This window comes from Cheilinus undulatus, linkage group 19 (assembly GCF_018320785.1).
Source record: "Cheilinus undulatus linkage group 19, ASM1832078v1, whole genome shotgun sequence".
In the NCBI taxonomy this organism is placed as follows: domain Eukaryota; kingdom Metazoa; phylum Chordata; class Actinopteri; order Labriformes; family Labridae; genus Cheilinus; species Cheilinus undulatus.
In genome coordinates, this window is record NC_054883.1 from 5,487,432 (window position 1) to 5,512,321 (window position 24,890).

At 39.5% G+C, this 24,890-nt stretch overlaps 1 protein-coding gene across 1 annotated transcript; it reads left to right on the top strand.

The window, feature by feature from the left end:
• The first annotated feature begins 1,948 nt into the window (after window positions 1–1,948).
• On the top strand, window positions 1,949–23,532 carry cpa6 (carboxypeptidase A6). Its single transcript, XM_041814377.1, has 11 exons — window positions 1,949–2,322; window positions 6,773–6,848; window positions 10,937–11,061; window positions 15,012–15,126; window positions 15,361–15,462; window positions 15,563–15,667; window positions 17,521–17,631; window positions 19,495–19,585; window positions 20,581–20,783; window positions 20,935–21,019; window positions 23,318–23,532. The coding sequence occupies exons 1-11, from the start codon at window positions 2,207–2,209 to the stop codon at window positions 23,530–23,532; spliced, it is 1,344 nt and encodes a 447-aa protein (XP_041670311.1). The 5' UTR covers window positions 1,949–2,206.
• The last annotated feature ends 1,358 nt before the right edge of the window (window positions 23,533–24,890 follow it).

The window sequence follows — 24,890 nt, forward strand, 5'->3', positions numbered from 1 at the left end:
CAGTTAAGGGGGGCCCAGTGTAATATTCTTTCTAGGGGCCCTGAATCCCTAGCTACACCCATGTTTCCCAGACTGCCTTTTTTTTTTTTTTTTTTTACAAGACAATACGTTTTTGTAGTTGCGAGATGAAGATGAGTTATGTTTAGTAAAGTCATATGCATCCCATAATAATCATAATAATGAAAGAGACATGCGCAGTAATCTGATGTACTAGTGCATCTCAAAAATTAGAATATCATGAAAAAGTTCAATATTTTTTGTCACTTGTTTCTGAAAGTGAAACCAATATATAAAATAGACTCATTACACACAGAGTAAAGTATTTCAAGCCTTTATTTCTTGAAATGTTGATGATTATGGCCTACGGATAAGAAAACCCAAGATTCAGTGTCTCGAAAAATTAGAATATTACATAAGATCAATAAAAAAAGGATATTTTCAACAGAAATGTCAGGCTTCTGAAAAGTATGTTCATTTCTATGCCTTCAATACTTGGTTGGGCCTCCTTTTGCATGATTTACTGCATCGATGCGGCGTGGCATGGAGGCGCTCAGCCTGTGGCACTGCTCAGGTGTAATGGAAGCCCAGGTTGCTTTGATAGCGGCCTTCAGGTCATCTGCATTGTTGGGTCTGGCGTCTCTCATCTTCCTCCTGACAATACCCCGTAGATTCTCTATGGGGTTCAGGTCAGAATCAATCACAGTAACACCATGGTCATTTAACCAGCTTTTGGTACCTTTGGCAGTGTGGGCAGGTGCCAAGTCCTGCTGGAAAATGAGATCAGCATCTCCATAAAGATTGTCAGCAGAAGGAAGCATGAAGTGCTCTAAAATGTCCTGGTAGATGGCTGCGTTGACTGTGGACTTCAGAAAACACAGTGGACCAACACCAGCAGATGCCATGGCAGCCCAAATTATCACTGACTGTGGAAACTTCACACTGGACTTCATGCAACGTGGATTCTGTGCTTCTCCACTCTTCCTCCAGACTCTGGGACCTTGATTTCCAAATGATATGCAAAATGTACTTTTATCTGAAAAGAGGACTTTGGACCACTGAGCAACAGTCCAGTTCTTTTTCTCCACAGCCCAGGTAAGACGCTTCTGGCGTTGTCTCTGGTTCAGGAGTGGCTTAACACGAGGAATGCCACATTTGTAGACCATGTCTAGGATCCATCTGTGGATAGTGGCTCTTGATGCGCTGACTCCAGCCTCAGTCCACTCCTTGTGAAGCTGCCCCAAGTTCTTGAATGGATTTTGCTCGACAAAATCCTCTCAAGGTTGCGGTTATCCCTTGTGCTGGTGCACCACACTTTTTCCTTCCACTCAACTTTCTATGAATATGCTTGGATACAGCACTCTGTGAACAAGCAGCTTCTTTAGCAATGACCTTTGACCTTACCCTCCTAGTGGAGGGTGTCAATGACTGTCTTCTGGACATCCGTCAAGTCTGCAGTCCTCCCCATGATTGTGTAGCCTACTGACCCAGACTGAGAGACCATTTAAAGGCTCAGGAAACCTTTGCAGGTGTTTGGAGTTCATTAGCTGATTAAGGTGTAACACCATGACTTTGCAACATTGACCTTTTTCACAATATTCTAATTTTTTGAGACACTGAATTTTGGGTTTTCTTATCTGTAAGCCATAATCATCAACATTTCAAAAAAATAAAGGCTTGAAATACTTCACTCTATGTGTAATGAGTCTATGGTTTTCACTTTCAGAGAAGAGTGACAAAAAATTGAACTTTTTCATGATATTCTAATTTTTGAGATGCACTAGTAAACATGTATTGAGCCGTTGTACATGTGTGGACTGACACATTGACACTTTGTCCATTGACTATCGATCATCCAATGAGTGAGCACCAGATAACAGGGATCCAGTTACCAACTTCGCAGACACCAGCCCACGTGACTCAGGTCCTCCTCGTTTAAAAAAAGCTGTGCTACCCTGCAGTCCCCTCCGCAGCTTCAAAAGAGGTGGCAAATGCTTCCCGTGTACCAGATGACTGACTTTGGCCCCTTTTGTACCTTCTGTGTCAGAGGGATAACTTCTCCTGGAGAGCGCGCGCCGACAACAAAGTGAGCAATTTCCTGATGTTGCTCTGGATCAAGCCCTTCCAGTTTCAGTTACTCTTCTTCTTTGATAAATTGGCGTGCAGACCGTGAAGTAAACTCATCTTGGCTTTGATCTGCTGGCAGAGGATGGTACCGGACCACAGGGGCGCGTTTCGCGCTTCAGTTTTACTGGCTGGTGTGATAATCTGCAGCAACGTGCTATGTCCCGTCGGTGCCTATCTGTACAACAACCGCTACGCAGGGTGAGTAGAAAAGGCACTCATTCATTTCTGGGACTCACCGGAGTCCTCATTCTGCAGGAGAAGTGCACCGTTGAACCAGAAGTGGGTGTTTTGCGGACTTTCCAAGATCAGGGCTTTATCTTGTGTTTATAGCAGACAGAATGAACAAAGAAAGTTTTTGTTTTGACCGTCTTTCCCAGTTTGAGACATAATATAGGGCTTTTATTTCACTCTGGACTAGCCTTGTTGTCAGATGCCGCTTTGATAAGTCAGTATCTGCTGCACTGTGCTGCACAGAGGCATGCAGATCACCCATGATAGGCACACAGAGGATGCATGCTGCAACACAAGCCTGTCAAAGCATTAATTACTAAATTATAGCTGCAACATGGCAGCTGCCCCCACTCCTCCTGTAGCCATGTGTTTCTGAGATCACAAGAAAGCGCGAATTTGTCCAGTTATTTTTACAAAAGTCCTGGCATACCTGTCTGAGTGTTTATGGGTCTTAATATAGGGCTCACACCTCTCCACTAGCTCCAAAAATAGCCACACTCAAGCCTGGTCTTGGACAGGACAGAGATTTTCCTAAAGGGACATATTTAGTCAAATGCACTTACATGTAGAAAGCATGTTAGGGTTTATGGTGGTGGTGTGACTTTCTAAAGAGCTTTGGGTGTAATTAAGTAGAAGGCAAAGGGAGCCAACTCTGCTGGACTCCCCTCCTGTTATGTCTTAAAAACTTATCTATCTTGGATAAACTCCAGAATGTCCCTTTGAGCCCCCACAGTCTTAAAAATGAGACGTGAGCTCTTGTTGGGAATGCATTTTTAGTTTCTTTCTCTTATTGGGGATGAGAAGAACCTGATCATTAAAAGCTCAGCCTTGTCTTTAAACAGAAATGATTATTATTTTTTTTAAGATTTATTTCTGGGCCTTCTCATGCCTTCATTAGATAGAGAAAGGATAGTAGACTCAGAAACAGGGATGAGAGTGGGGAGAGACATGCGGTAAAGGGCCACAGGCCGGATCCGATCCCACGCCACCCGCTTACATGGGTAGCGCCTTAAACCACTCATCAATCTGCGCACCCAACAGAAGTTATTTCTGACCAAAAATCATGTCAAATATCAACACAAATGCTCTAAACTTAACAAAAAACTACCTACCATTCCTGTGCAAAGTTTTAAATATATTTTCACATATAAACTACTACAACATTTGTGCATATGTTCTTTAGATATATTATAATCTTTAAAAGATTATCAAAAATATAATATCAATTCCCAAAATGTTTAAAATTTGCCCAGTTTCTCAAAACAAACCCCTCAAATATATTTTCTTAGACTCCCAGAACATCCTTAAAATTCCCTGAATTTTCCATAAAATTCCTTACCTTGCAAAGCAGATGGATACGCCCATTTCTTTATTTTTCACTGGCGAAACCATCTTGCAAAGCTCCCATCTGAACTGTTTGGACCTGGTAAAAAACTGACAGGACCAATCAGCGACAGGGGGCAGTACTTTTGAGCGTGGCGGAGTCGGGACGTAAACAAGCAGCAGCAAGAGGCCGGTGCAATTATGGGGAAGACATTAGCGTGGCTGCTGCTAAAGCGCGACAACATTTCTTCGTTAAATGAAGAAAAAAGAACAGCAGTGAGTTGTTTTCTTTTCAAAAACGACAGAAGTCGTGTGCTAACATGTCTACTCTACAGTCACATGTTTTGCATTATTCCTCAGTAGCTGTGCACACACACCTCCATAGCAGCCACGTCATTTGTTTTGATGCTCTGATTGGCCCCGTAAAGGTGTGACAGAACAGTCATCCAATCACACTCCAAGTTTTTTTTTAATTCTCCGCCCTTTCCCAAACGCTCAGCATTGAAGGTTTTCCAGATGAATATGTGAAACAAATCCATCTGGCATGTCAGGTTATAAAATTCCAGGATTCCCAAACACCCTGCCTCCCTATTCCCAAAATTCAAAGATGAATTCCCCAAATTCCAATGTTGTAAGAAAACCAGAATGTAATGTCCTCATATTACATGCTGCATGGCACCCCTGGAAGAGAGACCTTGGTCTCAGTGGGTTTTCCCCTGCTAAAATAAAGGATAAATATTAAAGTGGATGCCAGGTCTTAGGAGGTTAAAGCTTTAATTTTTTAAAATAATTCCTTCTCATGCACTAAAACATTGTAGCATTGTAACTGCAGAAATGTTGATTTTATTGAGTCATTCAGTTTGAAATGACTACCAAGCCTGCTCTATAAAGCAAATTGCTTCCATCCCTGAGAGAGTCCCTCTGTGGAAATCAATAGACAGTCAACTTGAGGACAGCTTCAGCTCAGAAAGCCCTGCAGCTGGCTGATGCAAAGCAAAAGGCTTTTGCCAGGGAAACACTTAAACCAAAACATCATCTTGGAGAATCACCAAGAGACAGATGGGGGTTTCAGCCCCTTTGTGTGCCAGTAGTAACTTCATTTTGCATGAGTGAAAAGAAGAAGTGGTCTTTCTCATTTGGTTGAAATGTAAACATGTTTGTCTAATATGTCAGAAAAAACTTAAAGATACTTCACCAAACATTGCTTTAAATTTAGTTATCCTAATTTTATCCCATCCCAGCAATGTTTAATCGCCAAAAACTATACCACCTCACTGTCACGTCTGTTTTCTGTCACTGCTGTCGCCATGGAAGCCAGCAGGTTTTGGTTAGCGGATGTAATCTGAAATAGCGTGGCTGCTCACATGGGACATCCCGGTCCCTTTTGTTCCTCAAACCTCAGAGCGGCCTGCTGCCACCTTTGTTTGGTGGGGCCCAACTTCCTGTGTGGCACTTTGTAAAAAAGCCCTTTGAAATAAATCTGAGAGAGGAGGAAACAGCATGAAAGTAGACAGATATACTACCTGGCACATACACAGGGAACAGAGTACAATAGAGGTCTATAAGTTAGAGAGTGTCATGAATAACTGGCAGTTTGTTCGCTTTAAAGGACTGGGACCTGCAGAGAGAAAAGTAGATCTAGGTAAAATTCATGCTGAGGATGAAGAGCAGCTTTCTTTTGTTCATGGCTGATATTTAAGATGTGGTTTAAGAGGATCTAAAGCTTCTATATGAGCTTACAGCTTTGGTTTTAGTGAACAGAAATAAGGCATTTAGGAGAATTTACAGGGAATTATTAGTAAAACAACTAATGCCCCCAATAACTCTGCCTTTTTGTGCAGGAATCTTCTGCTCAGCCTATACGTCCTGCCACCAGGGGGCTCTTAATTAAAACAGTCACAAAGATGTCTAGCAGCAACATCTTGTTTAGATAACTTCCTTCTTTTTTTTAAATTTATCATTCAGTTGATCTTTGCATTCGGGTGTTAAAGGACACATCCTTATCAGATGGGTCTCCTAGGTTTCTTCCAGTGGTGCTGGCCAGGCTAATGCCGTCTAAGGCAGTCCATTTGAAACAGACTCTCTGTGGTGTTTGGGGCCAAGCATAATAATCTGTGTTAAGAAGCAAGCCATTTCTGGTCATCCAGGACCTAATGTCTTAAAGAAATGCCTCTAGTTTTTGTAGCAGATTTCTATTATTGGGCTTCTTAGATATGCATAGTTGTGCATCATCTGCACAGCATGGTTCCTCATATTATTCCTTAGAGGAAGTGAAAAGAATGGGTCCAAGCACAGAACCTTGTGGAACCCCATAACTGTGGTGTGCATAGAAGACTTATTAACATGTAGAAACTGAGATTGATCTGATGATTTAAACCAGCTTAAAGCTGCTAAAAATGTTCAAATTTTCAAATGTCCTTTCAGTGTTTTTTGTCTGTTTTAGTATTGGTTGCATAATAATACCCTCTTAGCGCTCTTAAATCTCTTTAAATCAGACATTGTTTAGGGGATTTTTGTACCATGTGACCATTGTGTTTATATCTGCTGAAAAATTTATTTGAAAATGTTTCAAGAAATCATAAAGGAAAAAATCTGATTCAGAGATTCAGTGTCAGTTTGGTAGAGCTTTTAAAGTAGATACTGATGATTTTTCAAAAGTTTTTCCATGAGATATTTTCTCGTTTTTTGTCACATCTATACCAGCAGCCACATGAGCATCTGGTCCTTGTTTCTGGAGTCCTTATCCAACAAAGAACAGATCCAGGTGTTACCTGCAGAGCTGGAAACAATGAAATATAATCCTTTAATGATGTCTCACTCTGATTGTTTGACTGAGGTTTGACCCTGTCATCTATATCACTACAAATGAGGAGCCGCCCTCTACACTGTCAAACACCTGCTATTATAATTGTCACCTCCAGTCAGCTCAAAGGGTGCTTGAATGATCCGTGACTGCATGGCTCCAGTGTTTTAGAAAATGGGAGAAAATGGATCCAAGGCCTGTTCAAGTGAATTTCAGTGCTGTTAAAAAGCCTTTAGGGCACTTTGATCCAGGTTGTAATCTGACACTTAAAGGCTCTCTACTCTTTTACAGTGATCAAGTCTTCAGGATCACTCCGAGTGATGACCAGGAGGTCCATGTGCTCAAGAAAATTCTGAGACATATGAAGGTCAGTGTACTCTTTTATCCCCTTCACACCCACTCGCACTCTGGCTTATATCGACGACGATTTGAGGGTTTTTTAAAAGACGTTTTTGTTTTGTTTTCTTTCTAAATGGCAGGCAAAGTGTAAAACTTAATATTCTGTTCACACCAGCCCACAGTTCCTCATTGGGCTCTCTGTGACACTTAAACACCAAGTCACAGACAGAGTGAGGCGTGACACTGTTGATAGAAAGAGAGATGGGTGACAGAGGACGGGGACAGCGATTTGAAAACAGCGAGACAGGGAGCAGTCGAGTGTGGTCATCCATCACAGTGAGGATATTCTTCCTGCCTGAAAGACTGATACTGTAGATATTATGAATGTTTACATTTCAATGAAAAAAGCACAAGAGAGGAATGATGAGAAATAATGAAAAGGTGTCTCCATGAGGATGCTAGAGGGCTGTAAACTGTAAAAGCATGTTTCAAACATGAATAAATTGTGGCTCTACTTGGCCTCTTTTCCCAAAGTCATACAGGACTGATGACCCATGAGCCTCAGAATCAGGATGGCACTACTTTAAAGGCTGTTCTGATTTACAAATCCACCATAAGGATGTTTGCAAAGCGTAACATGCATGATGAAATTATAAAAACAAAGTAAACTACTATAAACTATTGATCTTTCAGTGCAAGACTACCCTATCTAGTCCCTTGGACAAACCTGCTGCTGTCACATATTTGACAAATAAGGCAGGTCTCAATGAGATTTTCCTAAACTATTTCTGCATTTAGAGCAGAAAAAGTTTGTGGATCAAAAATAAGGAGAGATGCAGTATGTGCATCCACAGAATGTGAGCACTGCCTCAAGCCCATTTCAGACTGGCCATGTGAGATGTGCATCCTGAAAGCCACACAACTTGATTTTCATTTTGGCTTACATGTTGGCATACATGCATCCCATGCATAGAGAATCTAGAGAATAAAAGGCTTGCCTATGTTTTTCTACAAGCACATGTAGGCCAAGGTCTGCCTTTTCCCTTCTCCATTTCATCTGGAGGTCCAAAAAATACAGCCTAAAAATAAAGGTACTCATGTATAACAGCAATATGAAAGCTGCCCTCCTGTATGGCTCAGGGAGTTGGAGAGTTGTAAAAACAGACATGAGGACACTGTAAGTTTTTCACAATGGATGCCTCAGACGTATATGCCAGATCTTTTGGCCAAACAAAATCTCCAACAAGCAACTCTACAAGAGAACAAGTACCCAGAGCATTATTGAAGAGATCACATTTAGACGCTTGAGATGGCTTGGGCATGTGCTGAGAATGGAGCAGCATTTATGAGGTCAGGCACTGATGTTGGACCAGAAGGCCTGGCTTGCAATCATCCAGTTCATCCCAAAGGTGCTCAATGGTATTGAGGCTCTTTGTGGGTCAGTCAAGTTCCACACTGAACTCCTCAAACCTTGCTTTGTGCACTGGGGCACAGTCATGTTGGAATAGATAAGGGGCTTCCACAAACTGTTGCCACAAAGTTGGAAGCGTTAACCTTGTATGGCAGGTGGATTCACCCGTTTCCGTGGTTCTCACTGGCTAACCCATCTTGCAAAGCTCCCATCTGAACAGATTGGGCCCTGTAAGAAAGTGACAGGACCAATCAGGAGCAAGAGGCTGTACTTTCAGAAGTGGAGTCGTGACATTAGCAAGCAGCAACAAGACGCGGATGCAAGTAAGGTGGAAGAGATTAACATGGAGCTGCTATGGCATCGGTTTAATCAGAGCTTGACAACATTTCTTTTTTAAAAGAAGAAAAAAGAACAGCATCCAAAGTTTGGTTTTACAAGGCAAAAACCTCTTGCTCTGACATTCGTTAAGGCCCACATGCAAGAAACCAGTCAGAGGTGTGGACAGGACAAGACTCAATGGGAGAGCAGAGTCACAGTGGTTAAGTTCTTCATCTTAAAAGATCAAAATTAGACCAAATAAACCCTTCTCCTTCCGTCTGAAAAATCATGCAGCCTGTATACAGATACACAGGAGTACCTAGATGCAGCCGAGGACCTCCACTTCACACCGGAAGTTGGAAAATCCCCGCCGTATCTCGTCTTCTAATACCGGAAGTCACTTGAACTGAACGTCTTCTTCATTGTTTTCTCCGTGTGTCACCGCCTTATTGATAGAGGCAGGTCCACCACATAAGGAAATAGAAGTAGACAAAAAATCAGAGTTTTCAGACTAACAAGCACAGCGATAACTTTACATTAATTTTAATGAATCGATTTTTGATCGAAATTCACACATTACTGAGCACTAAGTGACGGGAGATTGGTTGGCTGGCCGGACGCCGACCACGCCGCCATGTTGCCAGAGGCAAGTCTGCTGCGTCATTCAATACAGTAGCCAAGGATTGTGCATGTTTTCGAAATAGAAAAGCTCAATGGTCTAGATTACATGGATTTTAATGAATCATTTATAATAAATGATCCATATTAAAATAATAACTGATAGTGAAACATAAAAGCAGAATACGCTTTCTTTTATTTTCTCAGTAAAATAAAAAGTTGTACTCCATGATTTGAAATAAAATAATTTTATATATAATACAGTTTCATAACGTATAGATATGTGTATTTTAATTTATAGATTTTTATATATATATATATATATATATATATATATAAATAATTTGATCATTTGTGCCTTTTATTCCAAAAACCTGCATAATCCTTGTCTACTGTTTTTAATGACGTAGCGGACTTGCCCCTGGCAACATGGCGGTGACGTTAATGTCAGGCCAGCCAGCCAATCTCCTGTTTCATATTATGTCTGTGCAGAGTGATACTTGAATTTGGAGCATAAATCGATTTATTTAAATTAACGTTATGTTATGCTGTACTTGTTAGTCTAAAAAGTCATGTATTTTTCGTCTACTTGTATTTCCTTATGTGGCAGAGTTGCCTCTGTTAATATGGTGGTGATGCACAAAGAAAACAATGAAGAAGATGTTCAGTTCAAATGGCTTCCGGAATTCGAAGACGAGTTATGGCGGCACTGATTTCCGGTGTGAAGTGGATGGTCCTCGGCTGCATCCAGGTCCCTCTCAAAAGATAAGTGAGCTATAATTGTAGAAAAACAAACCTAGGAAAATTCTCGAGGCCTCCCTTATGGACGAGGCCCCAGGCAATTGCCTAGCTTTGCCTCATGGTTAAACCGTCTATGATATCCAGCAGGGATGAAATTTCACAGTCTTATTGCAAAGGTGGCATCCATCACAGCACCATGCTTGAAGTCACTGAGATTTTCAGAACGACCCATTTTATATCACAAAAGTTTGAAAATGATGACTACATGGCTAGCTGCTTGATTTTATACACCTGTGTCAACAGATCTGATTGAAACACCTGAACTCAATATTTAACACGTGTGGCCAAATACTTTTGTCCATGTAGTGTACCTTTCCTCTTCTGTCTGCACAAAAAATTGCTATGCAAAAGTACAACACAGATTGTCCCTTGTAAATTGATGCAATTAAAATTAATCAGTTTTAGACATTTATCACCATCAGACTTGATTTTTTTAAAACGTATTCTTTATTTGAACATAACAAGCATGTTACATAAATATGCCATATTCACATGCTTTTCTTTTTAATAATTTATCCTTTAGACATGTTCTTTTTTTTCTTAACATTCCAGCTGCAACAATTACTTCTCTTTAGTGTGGCTGGCGCACACAAACAATTTTTCCCAGACACAAAAAAAATATTATAATAATAATAATAAGAAGAAGAATATGAAAATAAGAAAGAAATAGACTTTTGACATAAAAGGATTTCAGAGGACAAAGCAAGCAAACAAACAGACCAAAAGGGTCTCACCAAAAGCAAAATATCCAAGTATCAGAGTGTAAGTGACCTTGATTATATTACATCAGGTCAGCACTCGGACAAATTATTGCAGTAGCAGAGGCATTACAGGTGCCCATCACTACTAAATTTTGGTGTCTAGACTTGAATTTTTGCATTAATTTAAGAGTTTTTGCTGTCTCGCAAGTCCTGCTGGTTGTTTGCGTCTCTGCAGCCACTGATTTTGTATGTTTGTCGATTCTTTAGGTGGACCTTTGGCAGCCCAACAGTGCAGCTCTCATCAGACAAAATGCCACAGTAGACGTTCACGTGAAACGCAACGACACTCGAGGCTTACACACGCACTTAAAGCAGGAGCGGATTGACTATCGGTAAGACTGTTAATACAGAGCATACTACACTATGTCTGCCTGTGTACTCTCATGCATTTGTTCATCTTGTTAGCAGAGTTTGTATACCCCTGAAACACATCTGTTAACCAAAGGGTGCTACAGTTACGCAGCTTCCCCTGGCCAGACTTTGCACATGTAGACTTGGCCCCAGTTTGCATGCAAAAGCTGGGACAGAGAGTACTGCAGAGCCCCTCTCCCAGTCTCCAAACCCTTTCATCTCACCGCCCCATCCCTCATCGAAATTAACGCTGAAATGATGGAGCTTTATCAAAGCGGCCGCGGTTAGAAAGAATCCCATTGTCATCTCTGTCCTGAGGGAGGAGCTGCAGATCTGAGGATGCAGGGTTTTTTTCTACTCTGTGTTGACTGGCTGAGGATTTTTTTTATAATGCTTTACACTGCATGAGACAGCCTTTGGTGTGTGGCTGGGGTTTGAGGAAATTAGGCCTCAGATATTTCACTGTCAGGGATATAAATCCTAAGAGATACTGACTAGTTAGATAGAAATGAGTGTATAAGAACCTTGTAGGGGAAAAGTACACTTTAAGAGGCTGCCCACATAGCTGCTATGAAAACAGACCGCACCGTCTGGTTTAAGTTGGAGTGGGAGGTGAGGAGACAGAGAGCAGTCTATGTACAGATAATGATGCTGATCGTTTGGCTTCTGGATGGCTGCAAACACATTTTGTTTACTGATAAACAGGAGTGGTAGAAATGTGAGAGCTATAAACAAGCTAATGACTTAAAAATAATTCCAAAAAAGTTGGGACATTGTGTAAATATGGATTAAAACAGAATACAGTGATTTACAAATACTGTGCTACCCAAATTTAACTGAACACAGCACGAAGTCAACGTGATTAAATGAACTGTATTGTGAAAATATAAACACTTAAACACTTTCTGAATTTGATGCTAGAAACATGTTCTAAAGCAGTGAATCTCAACCTTGGGGTAGAGACCCCCATTGGAGTCGTGACACACTGAGAGGGGGTCTCCAGTTGTCCTAAAACTCTAAGAATAATTTTTAAACTATACTGTTGCCCCTTTACACCAATTTTGTTTTTTTTTTAACCCCTTTTCATTATTTTTTAACACATCTTTACTATTTAACGCCTATTTTTGTCAGTTTTAAACTCTTTCCACCATTTTTTCTGCCTGTTTTTGCCACTTCTAAAACAATTATCGCCACTAAAGTTTAATGTTCCCTCTGTTGACACATAACTGCTACTATTAACCCCTTTTAACTACTTTTTACACCCAGTTTATCTAATTTTAACCCAATTTCACCATTTGATATGTCCAATTTTGCTTTTTTAACCAATAGTTTACAATTTTTTTGCCAGTTTATATTAATTTTTCATCCCATTTCACCAAATTTTTACCAATTTTTGCCAATTTAAAGCCATAGCAGCCACATTTTAACTCCTTTTTACAACTATTTATGCCCATTTTTGCCACTTTTACCCATTTTTACCTATTTTTGCAATTTTTTATCTAATTTTTGCCACTTCTAACCCATTTCTGCTACTTTAAAAATCCAACTTCATCACCTTTTTCTACCATTTTTTGTCATTATTAACAAACTTTAGCAATTTGAAACCATTAAAATCTTTTTTAACAAAAGGGATTTACATTTTTAAGAAGGCTTTTTACTACACAAATGAATAGAAAAAGATATTTATTTATTGATAACAGTGGTTATTTTTCAGGTTAGATATGACATTTGGATATCACAGCCTAACTCTACAATAGACCACGGTTTTGTTGACCTCCATGGGCCCCCAGTTTGGCTGGGCGCCAGAAAGCTCTCCCTTTTATCCCCTTATGGGCGGCCTTGTCTGCACATAACTATTCTTGATTGTGCATAACTGTGTTCAACCACCTTCAGGTACAGTGAGGGTCTCTGGTCTCTTGCACCTTTATTTTGGGGGTTGCGGGCTGAAAAAGTTGAGAACCCCTGGTATAAAGAGTTGGGACAGGAGTATGTATACCGCTGTTTTCACCTTTTCTTCTAACCATATGCTGTAAGCATCTGGAGACTCTTTGACTCGGTCACTCCAGAACATTCACCTTGTTGCCTTTAAAGCATTTCTGTCCGTCTGCCCGCCTTTGGCAGGTGAAAATATTTTCAGGCCCCACCTACCCCTCACCTTACACATCAACATGAAAAAATGTGTAAATGTACGACAAATGCACTGTCATTCACATTTTTGCAAACAAATTCCTTTTTTCTAAGAAAAACCACAACATAAAACCTAAAAACGTTTAGTTTTAAAGATCTAACTCTCTGAAGATGAACAATTCCCTGAAAATAAAAACTTAATGAACAGTTTTAAGATTTATACACCCAGTCCTAATAATTTCAGTGACTACTGTGGCTTTTTCTTCAACAGTGACTTTCTCTTTCTCCCATAAAGCTTTGACTGGTGAAGAACCCAGCCAACAGTTGTTGTCTGCAGAGTTTCTCCCATCTCAGCGGCTGAAGCTTGTAACTCCTTCAGAGTAGTCATAGGTGTCTTGGTGGCCTCTCTTACTACTCTCCTTCTTGCACGGCCACTCAGTTTGTGAGGGCGGCCTGATCTATACAGATTTACACGTGCCATATTCCTTTCTTGGTGATGGATTGAACTAAGGATGGATATGAAAAGGAATTTTTCAATGCACTTAACATTCCCTAACCTGACACACCAGATGGATTTGTTCCACACATCCATCTGGAAAATCTCTCATAGCCAGCATTTGGGAAAGGACAGAGCCTTTGAAAAAAAATACGCTGGAGGATGATTGGATAAATGTTCTGTCTGTTACATCTCTACAGTCCAATAAGAGCAACAAAACACGTGACCAAGCCGCGACTGAGGAGTAAAACAGCTCCATAGAGAACTGCATAACGTGAACCATGGCGACTGTAGACATGTCAGTACACTACTTTTGTTGTTTTTGAAAAGAAAACAACTCAGTGCTGTTCTTTGTTCTTCTTTTACCAAAGAAATTTTGTCAAGTTCTGATAAAACTGGTGCTGTACCATCATCCACGCTAATCTGTTCCACCATAATTGCACCAGCCTCTTGTCGCTGCTTGCTTACGTCACGACTCTGCTGCGCCCAAAAGTACTGCCCCTCAACGCTGATTGCTCCTGTCCCAAATGGTCCAAATTGGAGCTTTGCAAGACGGATTCACCAGTGAGAAACACTGAAACGGGTGAATCCATCTGCTTTGCAAGGTTAAACATCCCCCAAACTTTTCAGTAACGTTTTCTCTAAGTTACTTTGAGTGTTCTTTTGTCTTTATAGTGTAATGGTAGCCAGGGAAACTGATTAACCAGTGACTGGACCTTCCAGACACTGTTGTCTTTATACTACGATCACCTGAGACACATTTACTTCACTCAGGTGGTCCCCATTTCTCTTATTGTGAGACTACTAGCACCGATTGACTGGACCTCTGTTTAATAAGGTCAGTCACTTTAAAGGGGGGTGAATATTAATGCAATCAATTTTTTTATCTTACATATTTTTTGTTTTATTGACATTACTTTGCAGAAATCTGTTTTCACATTGACATAAACAGTTTAAAAAAAAAAAAATCTGAAAAAAGAATTCTATTGAGCATGACTGATTTATCAAATAAATAAAAGGGTAAAACATCCGGAGGAGTGAATATTTTTATAAGTACTGTAAATTGTAACTCATTGATTGCTTTCATTTGACCCAGATGCTGTTTAAAATACTTCACATTGTTGCTATGGACTTAAAACTGTTTTAATAAAATGGAAAACACTAAATTTAGGAATGTGGTTAAACAACAAATCATTATTACGATGAAATCAGCCATTAATTGCTATATTAAAAACAGCCTTTATTAGACAGTCATTATGGTTGTCACATGTTCTCACTGTGGTTTTCTATGCGTCTCTTCCATCACAGGGTTTTTATCTCCAATCTTCAGACTGAAATTGAGAAGCAGACAGGATATCGCTCATCTCGCAGGCGACGGTCAGAGTCTCAGTATGACTACGAGGTGTACCACTCTCTGGAAGAGGTAGATGTGAAGCCAAAGATGTGCACCAACCTTGATATCTCTCTCACTTGTCTTCGCTCTCTTATCTCATGCACACTAAAAAGAAATGCATGCTCTATTTTTGGACAAATCCAAACCCCACATCTACAGGTTTCTCTGCAGTTTTTATTCTTGCACAAAGAGACATGAAATCAAATTCAAACAGTTGAACTGATTGAAACAAAAAGGTCTTTATGAGAATGTTTTCCCCTTAAGATCCAGAACTGGATGTTTGACATGAACAGAACCCACTCAGACCTGGTCGACATGTTCTCTGTCGGGAAGTCGTACGAGGGACGACCGCTTTATGTGCTTCAGGTAGGAGAGAAAGCAGAAGGCATGCACATGAAAAATTACATTGATGGGCACACGTTCGCACTCACATACGTTCAAACTGACAGCTCTTGTCTTCGGTCAGCTAGGAAAAAGAAGTCGTCATCAGAAGAAATCTGTGTGGATTGACTGCGGCGTCCACGCCCGAGAGTGGATCGGACCTGCCTTCTGCCAGTGGTTTGTCAAAGAGGTGATCTGTTTTTTTCTCTCATTTGAAAATTTGATTTTAAAAACAACTTGATTCGTTTGTTTTAAAATGGTTTTAACAAGAAATCCAAACTAAACCACACAAACATAAACCGGACATTTACAAAAGTTTAATTAGAACTGTTAAGTTCAGTACCAGCTAAGATTAACAGTGAGACCCTAAAATGGTTTGTTTTATATGGCCAAGATGCTGTATGAGTGGGGTTTGCCATCAATGAATGCAATAAATATCAGAAAAGGCCTTGATTATTGATTTGGAGCTCTGAGTCATGGCCAATTTTATGGATTTTAAAATGCGTAGAGGCAAATTGAAGCCCTAAAACTATAAGTAAATCAATGTATTCAATACATGATAAATAGATAGCAAGTAAGTGTTCAACATAATCATTTTAAAGAATAAGTCAAAACTTTACTCCATCATAAATACAGCAGCTTTGATTGACATGATATCTAGAAACGCACCCAAAACCCTTGCATTTATTTGCATCAGGAGAAAATGTGATCATTATCCATCTCACAGAATCTACATGAGTTAGTACCCAATTAATCCAATCTACAGAGGGATTAAAGCACAGGTGTCAAACTCAAGGCCCGGGGGCCAAATCTGGCCCATGGAACAGTTAAATCCGGCAGGATGATCTCATATTTCTATTATAACTGGCCCATCAGTATGAGGTCTGCAGATTTCCTCAAGTATAAAAATTTTTACTTATCCTTGATGATTTAAGATATCTTTAAGTCACAAAATCTGAAAAAGTTGGGAGTAAAAATATTTAGAGAAGTCAGGAATGTGGGAAAAGAAATTAATTTGTGTTTTAAGTTAACATTTTCAATTCAGCAGCTCACAATTATGAAACAAATTTAGGATTTTGATTTTTAATTTCATACTTTGAGCATTTCAACTCATAACGTTTAACTTCTCATACAATATTTTGAGCTTTAAGATTCATAATTTTAATTTTCAAATGATATTTTGATCTTTTTAACCAATTATTTTCTATTTTACTACATATATTCAACTCCAAACTTTGATTTCATAATCCCATGGTTTGACCTTTTAGACTCACAATTTAAAAATTTGAATCATATTTTGACTTTTAATTTCATGATTACAAATTTTATTTCATATTTTGACCTTTCAGACTCATCATTCTGACTCTGAGTCTTTAAACTTATCTTAACTTTTTAAATGTCAGAATCATTTATCATCTGTGCTAAGGTTTTTTTTTTCATGTTTTATTGCCGGTGAAACAAGGTTGACAATTTCTGGTTTAAAAGGTGACCCTGTTATGCCCTCAGGTTAGTCCTGAATCCAGAATCCGCCCCATGTTGTGATTGAGTTTGACACCTCTGGATTAGAGGGACAAATATTGAGAATTCAACGGCGTCTTCTTTATCTGTAGGAAAAATTAGGAATAAAAAATGTTGTCTTACTTTTCTAGCCTCTTCATCATTCTATTCCTATATAACGTGTTCTTTTTATGGTAGTATTTCTACAACTGGCTCATGTTTGTGCCCTTAAAAACGTTTCCACTTCATTGTAGTAACAAAGGTTGGCCACTGGAGGTCAGGGTGCCACCTTTGTTGAAGGCTTTAAGCTTATTAACCCTGGCCTGGGACTGATTAAAGAGCATATATGAGCAGTATTAGCCCACATTGCCTCACTCCAATCCTCATCAGTAGCATAAAAATTAACCTACTGTAGCTTTGCACTGAAGGAACTGTACTTGCATGCACAAGGTTTGAAAATAAGAATAGTTATTGCATGCAACTGTATGATTAGATAACAGTTGAGTCATGGCGCATACTGACATTGTCATTTCTGATGATTTTTAGGCCATCAACTCGTACCAGTATGACTCTGTGATGAGACGCCTGCTCAACCAGCTCAGCTTCTACATCATGCCCGTCCTCAATGTAGATGGATATCACTTTAGCTGGACTACGGTACTGTGCACCTGACTACATACACGATTAGACCTAAAAATTTCTCTTGATCGCTATTCTTCAGAGTTTTTGTTGAGATGTTGTACAGATGGATTCCTACGTTAACATGCAACTTTAAAGAATGTAGTCCTAAGATTTGGGATTTAAATGCAAGTATGAGCATTCAGAATAGAACTAGTCACGCATCACTCCTACCCACACAATTTAGATATTTTTAGGCAGTTCACTAAATACTTTGTGTCTTAGTGGATCAGAATTCTTACAGTTATTAAAGCAAAGGCCATATTGGCCCGATTATGAAATGATCTTGATTATAAGACAACCCCTGATTTTAAGAAAAATAGTAGTGGTTTTGCCAGCTTACCCCATGTACAATGACTATTGTCCTTTGGGAAGATGGCCCCCTTTCGGATTTGGTCTGTAGCTCCTTACCTGTATGTTATCCCCTATTCTCTCTATCCCCTGTTTTTTCAACTATATCCCTAGATCATTCTAGCCATTATCTTAAAATCAGCATCATAACTCTGCCGGCGTATATTCAGCTACCGTGAGGAAATCTCAGTGAGTATTTTTGGGAGTATCTGGGCACCTGGACATTATGCCAGTAGGGACTGTAATGTATGTACTTTAATATAGAGTTGGAGCCCCTTTTTATAGTTACAACAGCTTCCAATCTTCTTGGAAGGCTTTCCACAAGATTTGCAATCTCTGTTCCATTTCATCTCAAAGGTGCTGGATGGGGTTGAGGTCAGGGCTCTTTGTGGGCCAGTCGAGTTATCCACACCAAACTCATCAAACCATGTTTTTATTATCCTTGCTTTGTGCTCTGGGGCAGTCATGTTGAAAAAGTACAGAACTCTTCAGCTACAGAATCAGCCAGCATTGTACGCATCATGCACCTTTCCAGATCTTGACTCTGCTCTGTGATTTTACATGGTTGTCTGATTCATAGCTGAATTGCTGTTGTTCCTAAACGCTTCTATTTTCCAATAATATCACTTACAGTTGACTGTGGAATATCCAGCAGGGATGCAATTGTATGAACCATCTTTATTGCAAAAGTGGCATCAATACATAACCTTGCAAAGCAGATGGATTTGCCCGTTTCTGTGTTTCTCACTGATGAATCCATCTTGCAAAGCTCCCGTCTGAATTGTTTGGGTCTGGTTAGAAAGTGATAGGACCAATCAGCGTCGAGGGCCAGTGCTTTCAAGCATGGCGGAGATGTGACGTAAGCAAGCAGCGACAAGAGGCCGGTGCAGATATGGCGGAAGACATTAGCGGGGATGCTGCTAAAGCGTCAGATTTATCAGATATTAACAACATTTCTTCATTAAAAGAAGAACAAAGAACAGCATTGAGTTGTATCTTTTCAGAAATGACAAAAGTCTCGTACTGACATGTCTCCAGTTGCCATGGCTTGCGTTATGCAGTTCTCTATGGAGTTTACTCCTTGGTAGCGGATACATCATGTGTTTTGGTGCTCTGATTGGCCCATAAAGTTGACAGACAGAACATTCATCCAATCACCATCCAAGTTTTTTCAAAGGCTCTGTCCTTTCCCAAATGCTGTGTATGAGTGGTTTTCCATATGGATGTGTGAAACAAATTTATCCAGCATGCCAGGTTAATCAATCACAGTACCAAGTTTGAAGTCATTGAGCCCATTGGAAAAACCCATTTTGTATCACATTTGTTTGCAAATGAAGACGGCATGGCTATGTGCTTGATTTTATACACCTGTAGTAACAAGTCTGATTGAAACAATAACTGAATTCAATAACTAACAGGTGTGGCCAAATACTTTTTTCCATATAGTGTATGTAAGTAGGGTAAATGACAGTGTCTTTATTTTTTGTGTAGGATCGGTTCTGGAGGAAAACAAGATCCAAAAACCACAAGTTCCACTGTCGTGGGGTGGATGCTAACAGAAACTGGAAGGTGAAATGGTGTGGTGAGTTTGATAAACGTGAACTCCGGCTGAACTCTGAGGAAAATTACCTAGAAACTTGAAAGCCCTATTTTTTCAATCAGTTAATGAATATAAGCTGTGGGTAAAATATTTGTGTGGGGGGAAACAGTCTGTGTTTGACGTAATTTAGTCTGTGGTAGTGGGTGGCAGCAGTGGGGTTCTGCTGAGTCATCACTCCTGGAAGACTCATCTGTTCCATTTCCAAATGACACCATTACCCCTACCCCTTGTTTTTGAGACTCTCCTTGCCCCTCGACACAAGGTTTAGTGGTAGAATCTCCTTATGAAATGGGACAACCTTTAAAGTTTCTCGTACATTATCAGTAGTGATCGACAGCAGTACATAAAATATTCAACGGCATGTCTGCTTCTTTGAAATAAAAACAACACCAACGCACTGAAACAACATTCATTTAAGATATCGTAGGATTCTCATCATTATAAAACTGTACTTATGAGGAAACTACTTACATTTGGAGAATACCTATAACAATTGGTTTGGAGTATGCCTCTTGAAAATGTCTATTTAAAGGGCCATGAACCCCTTGCACCTCGTCCTACCCCTTTATTCCAACAAGAATCTGCACGCCCTAGATAAGAACACAAAATGGAGGGCTTATTGGGAGGAGCAAGGTGTGTATTGGACCAGAGCCTCACCTGGCAAAATAATTATCACAGGTGTCAGATTGATTTCAGTGATCCAAAGAGCCCTGACAAAGAAATGTAGCAAAAGTGCATAACACTTCAAGTTCTTCTCATGGGGTAACTCTTAATTTATAATATAACCAGAATTTTGCTTTAATTATCAGATTTAGTCAGAGCTAAATTTTTTTGCTGTTCTCAACACACAACAAATTTTCTGTAATGTAAAAAAGTCAAGAAGATTATTTTCCAAGCCTTCTGGACAACCTCTGACTTAGTGTCTCAGCATGTTGTCTAATACCTTCTGTTGTGATTAATGAAATATTTCTTTTTAGAGGAAGGAGCCTCCTCTCACCCCTGTGATGACACGTACTGCGGGCCGTTCCCCGAGTCTGAACCTGAGGTTAAAGCCGTCGCCAAGTTCTTGCGCAAGCACAAGAAACATGTTAAAGCCTACATTTCCATCCACGCCTACGCCCAAATGCTGCTCTACCCTTATTCCTACAAGTATGCCACCATCCCCAACTTCAGCTGTGTGGTAAGACATTCATCATGACAAACCAAATCACATTACAAATGTAATCTATAACCTATGGTATGGCTGTGCATTTGCTAAAGTTGCTAAACACTGAATCCATCAGTGGAGACCTAAATATGATGAGTGAAGTAGCCTTGTATTCTCTATGCAGGAATTAGCAGCTCATAATGCAGTGACGGCTCTCTACTCTGCATATGGAGTGAGGTACAGATACGGGCCTGCCTCAACTACTCTGTGTGAGTGCTCGTCTTTATCTGTATATCATTTACAAGTTAAATAGAAATCTGCCACACCTAATGTTTTGTGCTTCCTGTCTAACTTGCTGTTGTTGTTGTATGGATTTGAGTGATTGGAGCAGAATAAAATCCTCTTGTTCAATAGATTTGTCATTACCAACTCATCTGGAAAAGATACTGTTCTATTTTTATTGTAAACAAGATCTTCTTTTGATAGCACATAGCAGTTTTTGAATGCAGTATGCTGTAGGAATAAAATATTTGATTCTTTGTATGCTGGATTATCTTCTTGCGTCCAGACTTCGTGTGAATTTGTGTTTTGTTACTTGAAATGCTTTGATTTTAATTTTTAGGTGGGTTTTCCGTCACAGGCCTAGGTAGTTCTTTTGTGCATTTTGTATGTTCGTGTCTTCTGTCTTATATTATTCTCTTTCTTTTTTGCATGAATAGATAAAGGACTAAAGTAACCACTCGAACCACTTAAAAGTAGCGCTGCGATTAAACACTGCTTTAGTGAAAGTACAGAAGTGCTTGAAAGAAAAAACAGAGGTGAAAGTGTTAATTTGCAGAAAGGTGCTTACACTGTTGATTCAGTGCTGTATGGAAGAGGTGGGTGGAAGAAAAACTACCACTTTTATTTACAGCCAATTAAGTCCCACTATAGAGGCAATCATGTAAGGCTATAGTGTATAATTAAGACTAAGATTCAGACCTCAGATTAATTTATACAAGTGATAAAGGAACCATAATATATTAAAATATTAAATCATGGTGTTAGACTGTTGTCGTAATTTTTGATTCTTGCAAGGCTCTGTGACAATAACACTCTGTTTGGAGTTTGCCTCTGAAAAATCTCCATTTGAAGGGCCATGCACTCCATCCTACCCCTTTATTGTGCTCAAAAGGTGGATGACCCCCTATCTCTAGATGTGAACATGCAAAATGTAAGGGTAGAGCTAAATGGTAGGAGGAGGGGGTGAATTGAGATTAAGTCTTAGTCTCATTTTATCAGCAGAAGAAACCAACATGCTAAAACTTTCCAAATAAAATTGGAATAAACTTTAGCCTATGGTAAGTTAGTTTTAGGGTAAGAGTAAAAAGTCAAAAAACCTTACCTGCAAACCCTAATTATAAATTGTATAATAAAGCCAAGTAAACAGGTTGTATAATAAAAAAGCTTGTCCTTCACCATAACACTCTAATGCAACCAACATTGCTACGGTTAAAGCTAATGCTACTTAAGCTACTTAAACTATGTTAGGGTTAGGAAGGTATCCAGATGCTGTAAATCTAAAGCTAGCAAAACTATGTTAGCTATGTTAGCTAAATAAACTACAAAGACATAGATGAGTAGCTAAATCTTAAGCTACAGAGTGACGTTAGCTACATAAACTACATAGTAGGTAAAATAACATAAATAACAAAGCTAAAGCAAGTGAAGCTACGTTAGCTATATAAGCTACATAGACAAGGTTAGGCAGCTAAATCTGACATTAGCTACATATGGTACAAAGGTAATATATCTACATAAATAACAAAGCTAGAGCAAGGCAAGCTATGTTAGCTATATAAGCTACATAGACATAGTTAAACAGCTAAATCTAAAGCTACAGAATGACATTAGCTACATGAAGTACATAGGTAATGTATCTACATAAATAACACAGCTAAAGCAAGTGAAGCTATGTTAGCCATGTTAGATTATGCTACGTTTGCTAAAGCTAGACCTGTTTTAGAAGTAGGTACGTGAATGATGGCTCGTTTTAGCTACGTTAGCTTTAGCTAAAGCTAAATTAGCTATATCGGCCTACATCTTATGTAGTAACCTAAACTTCTTAGCTAGCGAAGCTCTGTTAGCTTCAGGTAATGCTAACAAAGCTAAAACAAGCCGTTGTTCATGTAGCTACTCCTACTAAGGGTCTATACATAATTTAATTGTGGATTATACATCAGATTTACTGTTTTATTTATTTAATGTTGCTTGGTCTATAATGTTTGCAATGTGGTTATTTCATGAATGTAAGTGGTAGACTTTGTTTATGGACTTAGTTGTATGTTAAAAGAAAAAAAAAATCAAAAACGTTGTACTCAAAAATGACGTTCCATCCATTCTGACAGATGGGATGTCTCACAGTAGTGGTTTCCAAGAGGAGCATCTGAAGTATGTGGCCTGTAGCCAGAAACTAGAAATCACCTGAGAATTCATTATTTATCTATGTTTTTATGTATTACTCCACTTCTGCTCTGCAAAACGGTCCCTTTAATGGGCTTCCCTTTCTCTGTTTCTCTTTCCCACAGACGTGAGCTCAGGCAGCTCCATAGACTGGGCCTACAGAAACGGTATCCCCTACACATTCGCATTTGAGCTGAGGGACACGGGATACTTCGGCTTCCTCCTGCCTGAATCTCTGATCAGCCCGACCTGCACCGAGACGATGAGGGCAGTGAAGGCCATCGCATCGGGACTGCTGAAGAAGTGCGAGACAGAGAGGGACAGATTTCATATACAGTGACCGCAAGCACCCTTTGTGAAATAAACATGGTTTTAATGTGTTGTCAAAACAGCCTGTACACAAGAACTGTTTTTATAATTATACCCTTGATTTTGTATTTACACTTGCCCTTTATGTCAAACATTAGCTTCACCAAGTGCTAGTATACATTTCACACTGTAATGTTGAGGTTATTGGCCTTATTTTATTTTTATAACAAGTTATGAACTGATGGTGGTGGCTTTATTTGTTTTTGTCTGTAACCAAAAATCCTATTCTAGACCAATCTGGTACTTTTGATCCCGTCAAAAAGGGTCATATACAGTGAGCACTTGTCATAATACAACAGCACTTTGTGAAATAAACAGCTACGGTTTTAATGTGTTGTCAAAACAGCCTGTACACAAGAACTGTTTTTATAATTATAACCTTGATTTTGTATTTACACTTGCCCTTTATGTCAAACATTAGCTTCACCAAGTGCTAGTATACATTTCACACTGTAATGTTGATGTATTAATGCCATTATTACTGCAACACTGTTGGTGTTTTCATGATGTTAGCACCATACAGCTTGGGGTTTACTTCAGTAAGATGTTTTCTTTTAAGTTATTATTTTTGAAGTCTGTTTATAGGAAACATTGACTTGTCACTTCAGTTACTTACTGTGCCATTATTACTCAGGTACGGATTGATAACAGAACAAGAAATGTTTACTTTTGACTGGTTATTTCCTTAAAATGAGGTTATAATGTTTGTATTATATCTGACTTGAATAAATGTTTTATAACATGGTAATTGTTGCAACCATCCATCCATCCACTACACCACTTACACCATTTAGGGTCGCAGAGGGGCTAGAGCCAATCCCAGCTGACTGGTTGCCAGTCAACCAAAGGGCTGACATACAGAGGCACATTTACACTCACAATTATGGGCAATTTAACCAGCTGCCACAGTCAAATGTCTGCAATATGTATATAAATGTGGGATTAGCCAATACTGATGACAAATCTCCATAGCTCCCATTGCAATCAGTGTATGACTGTGGAGTGAATAGATGTGAATGGTAGGTGTTACCTGCAGTGCAAAAGCGCTTTGACTAGACAGACAACTAGAAAAGTGCTGAACAAGTTTAAGTCCATTTACCATTTACCAATGCCCGTTTCCTTGTTTTTCACCAAGGATTCCATCATTCATCCATCTTGCAAAGCTCCCATCTGAACTGTTTGGGCCCAGTTAAAAAGCGACAGGGCCAATAGGCGTAAGGGGCGGTACTTTCAGGTACGGCAGAGTTATGACTTAAACAACCAGCAGCAAGAGGCGGGTGCAATTATGGCGAAAGACATTAGCATGGATGCTGCTAAAGTGCCAGTTTT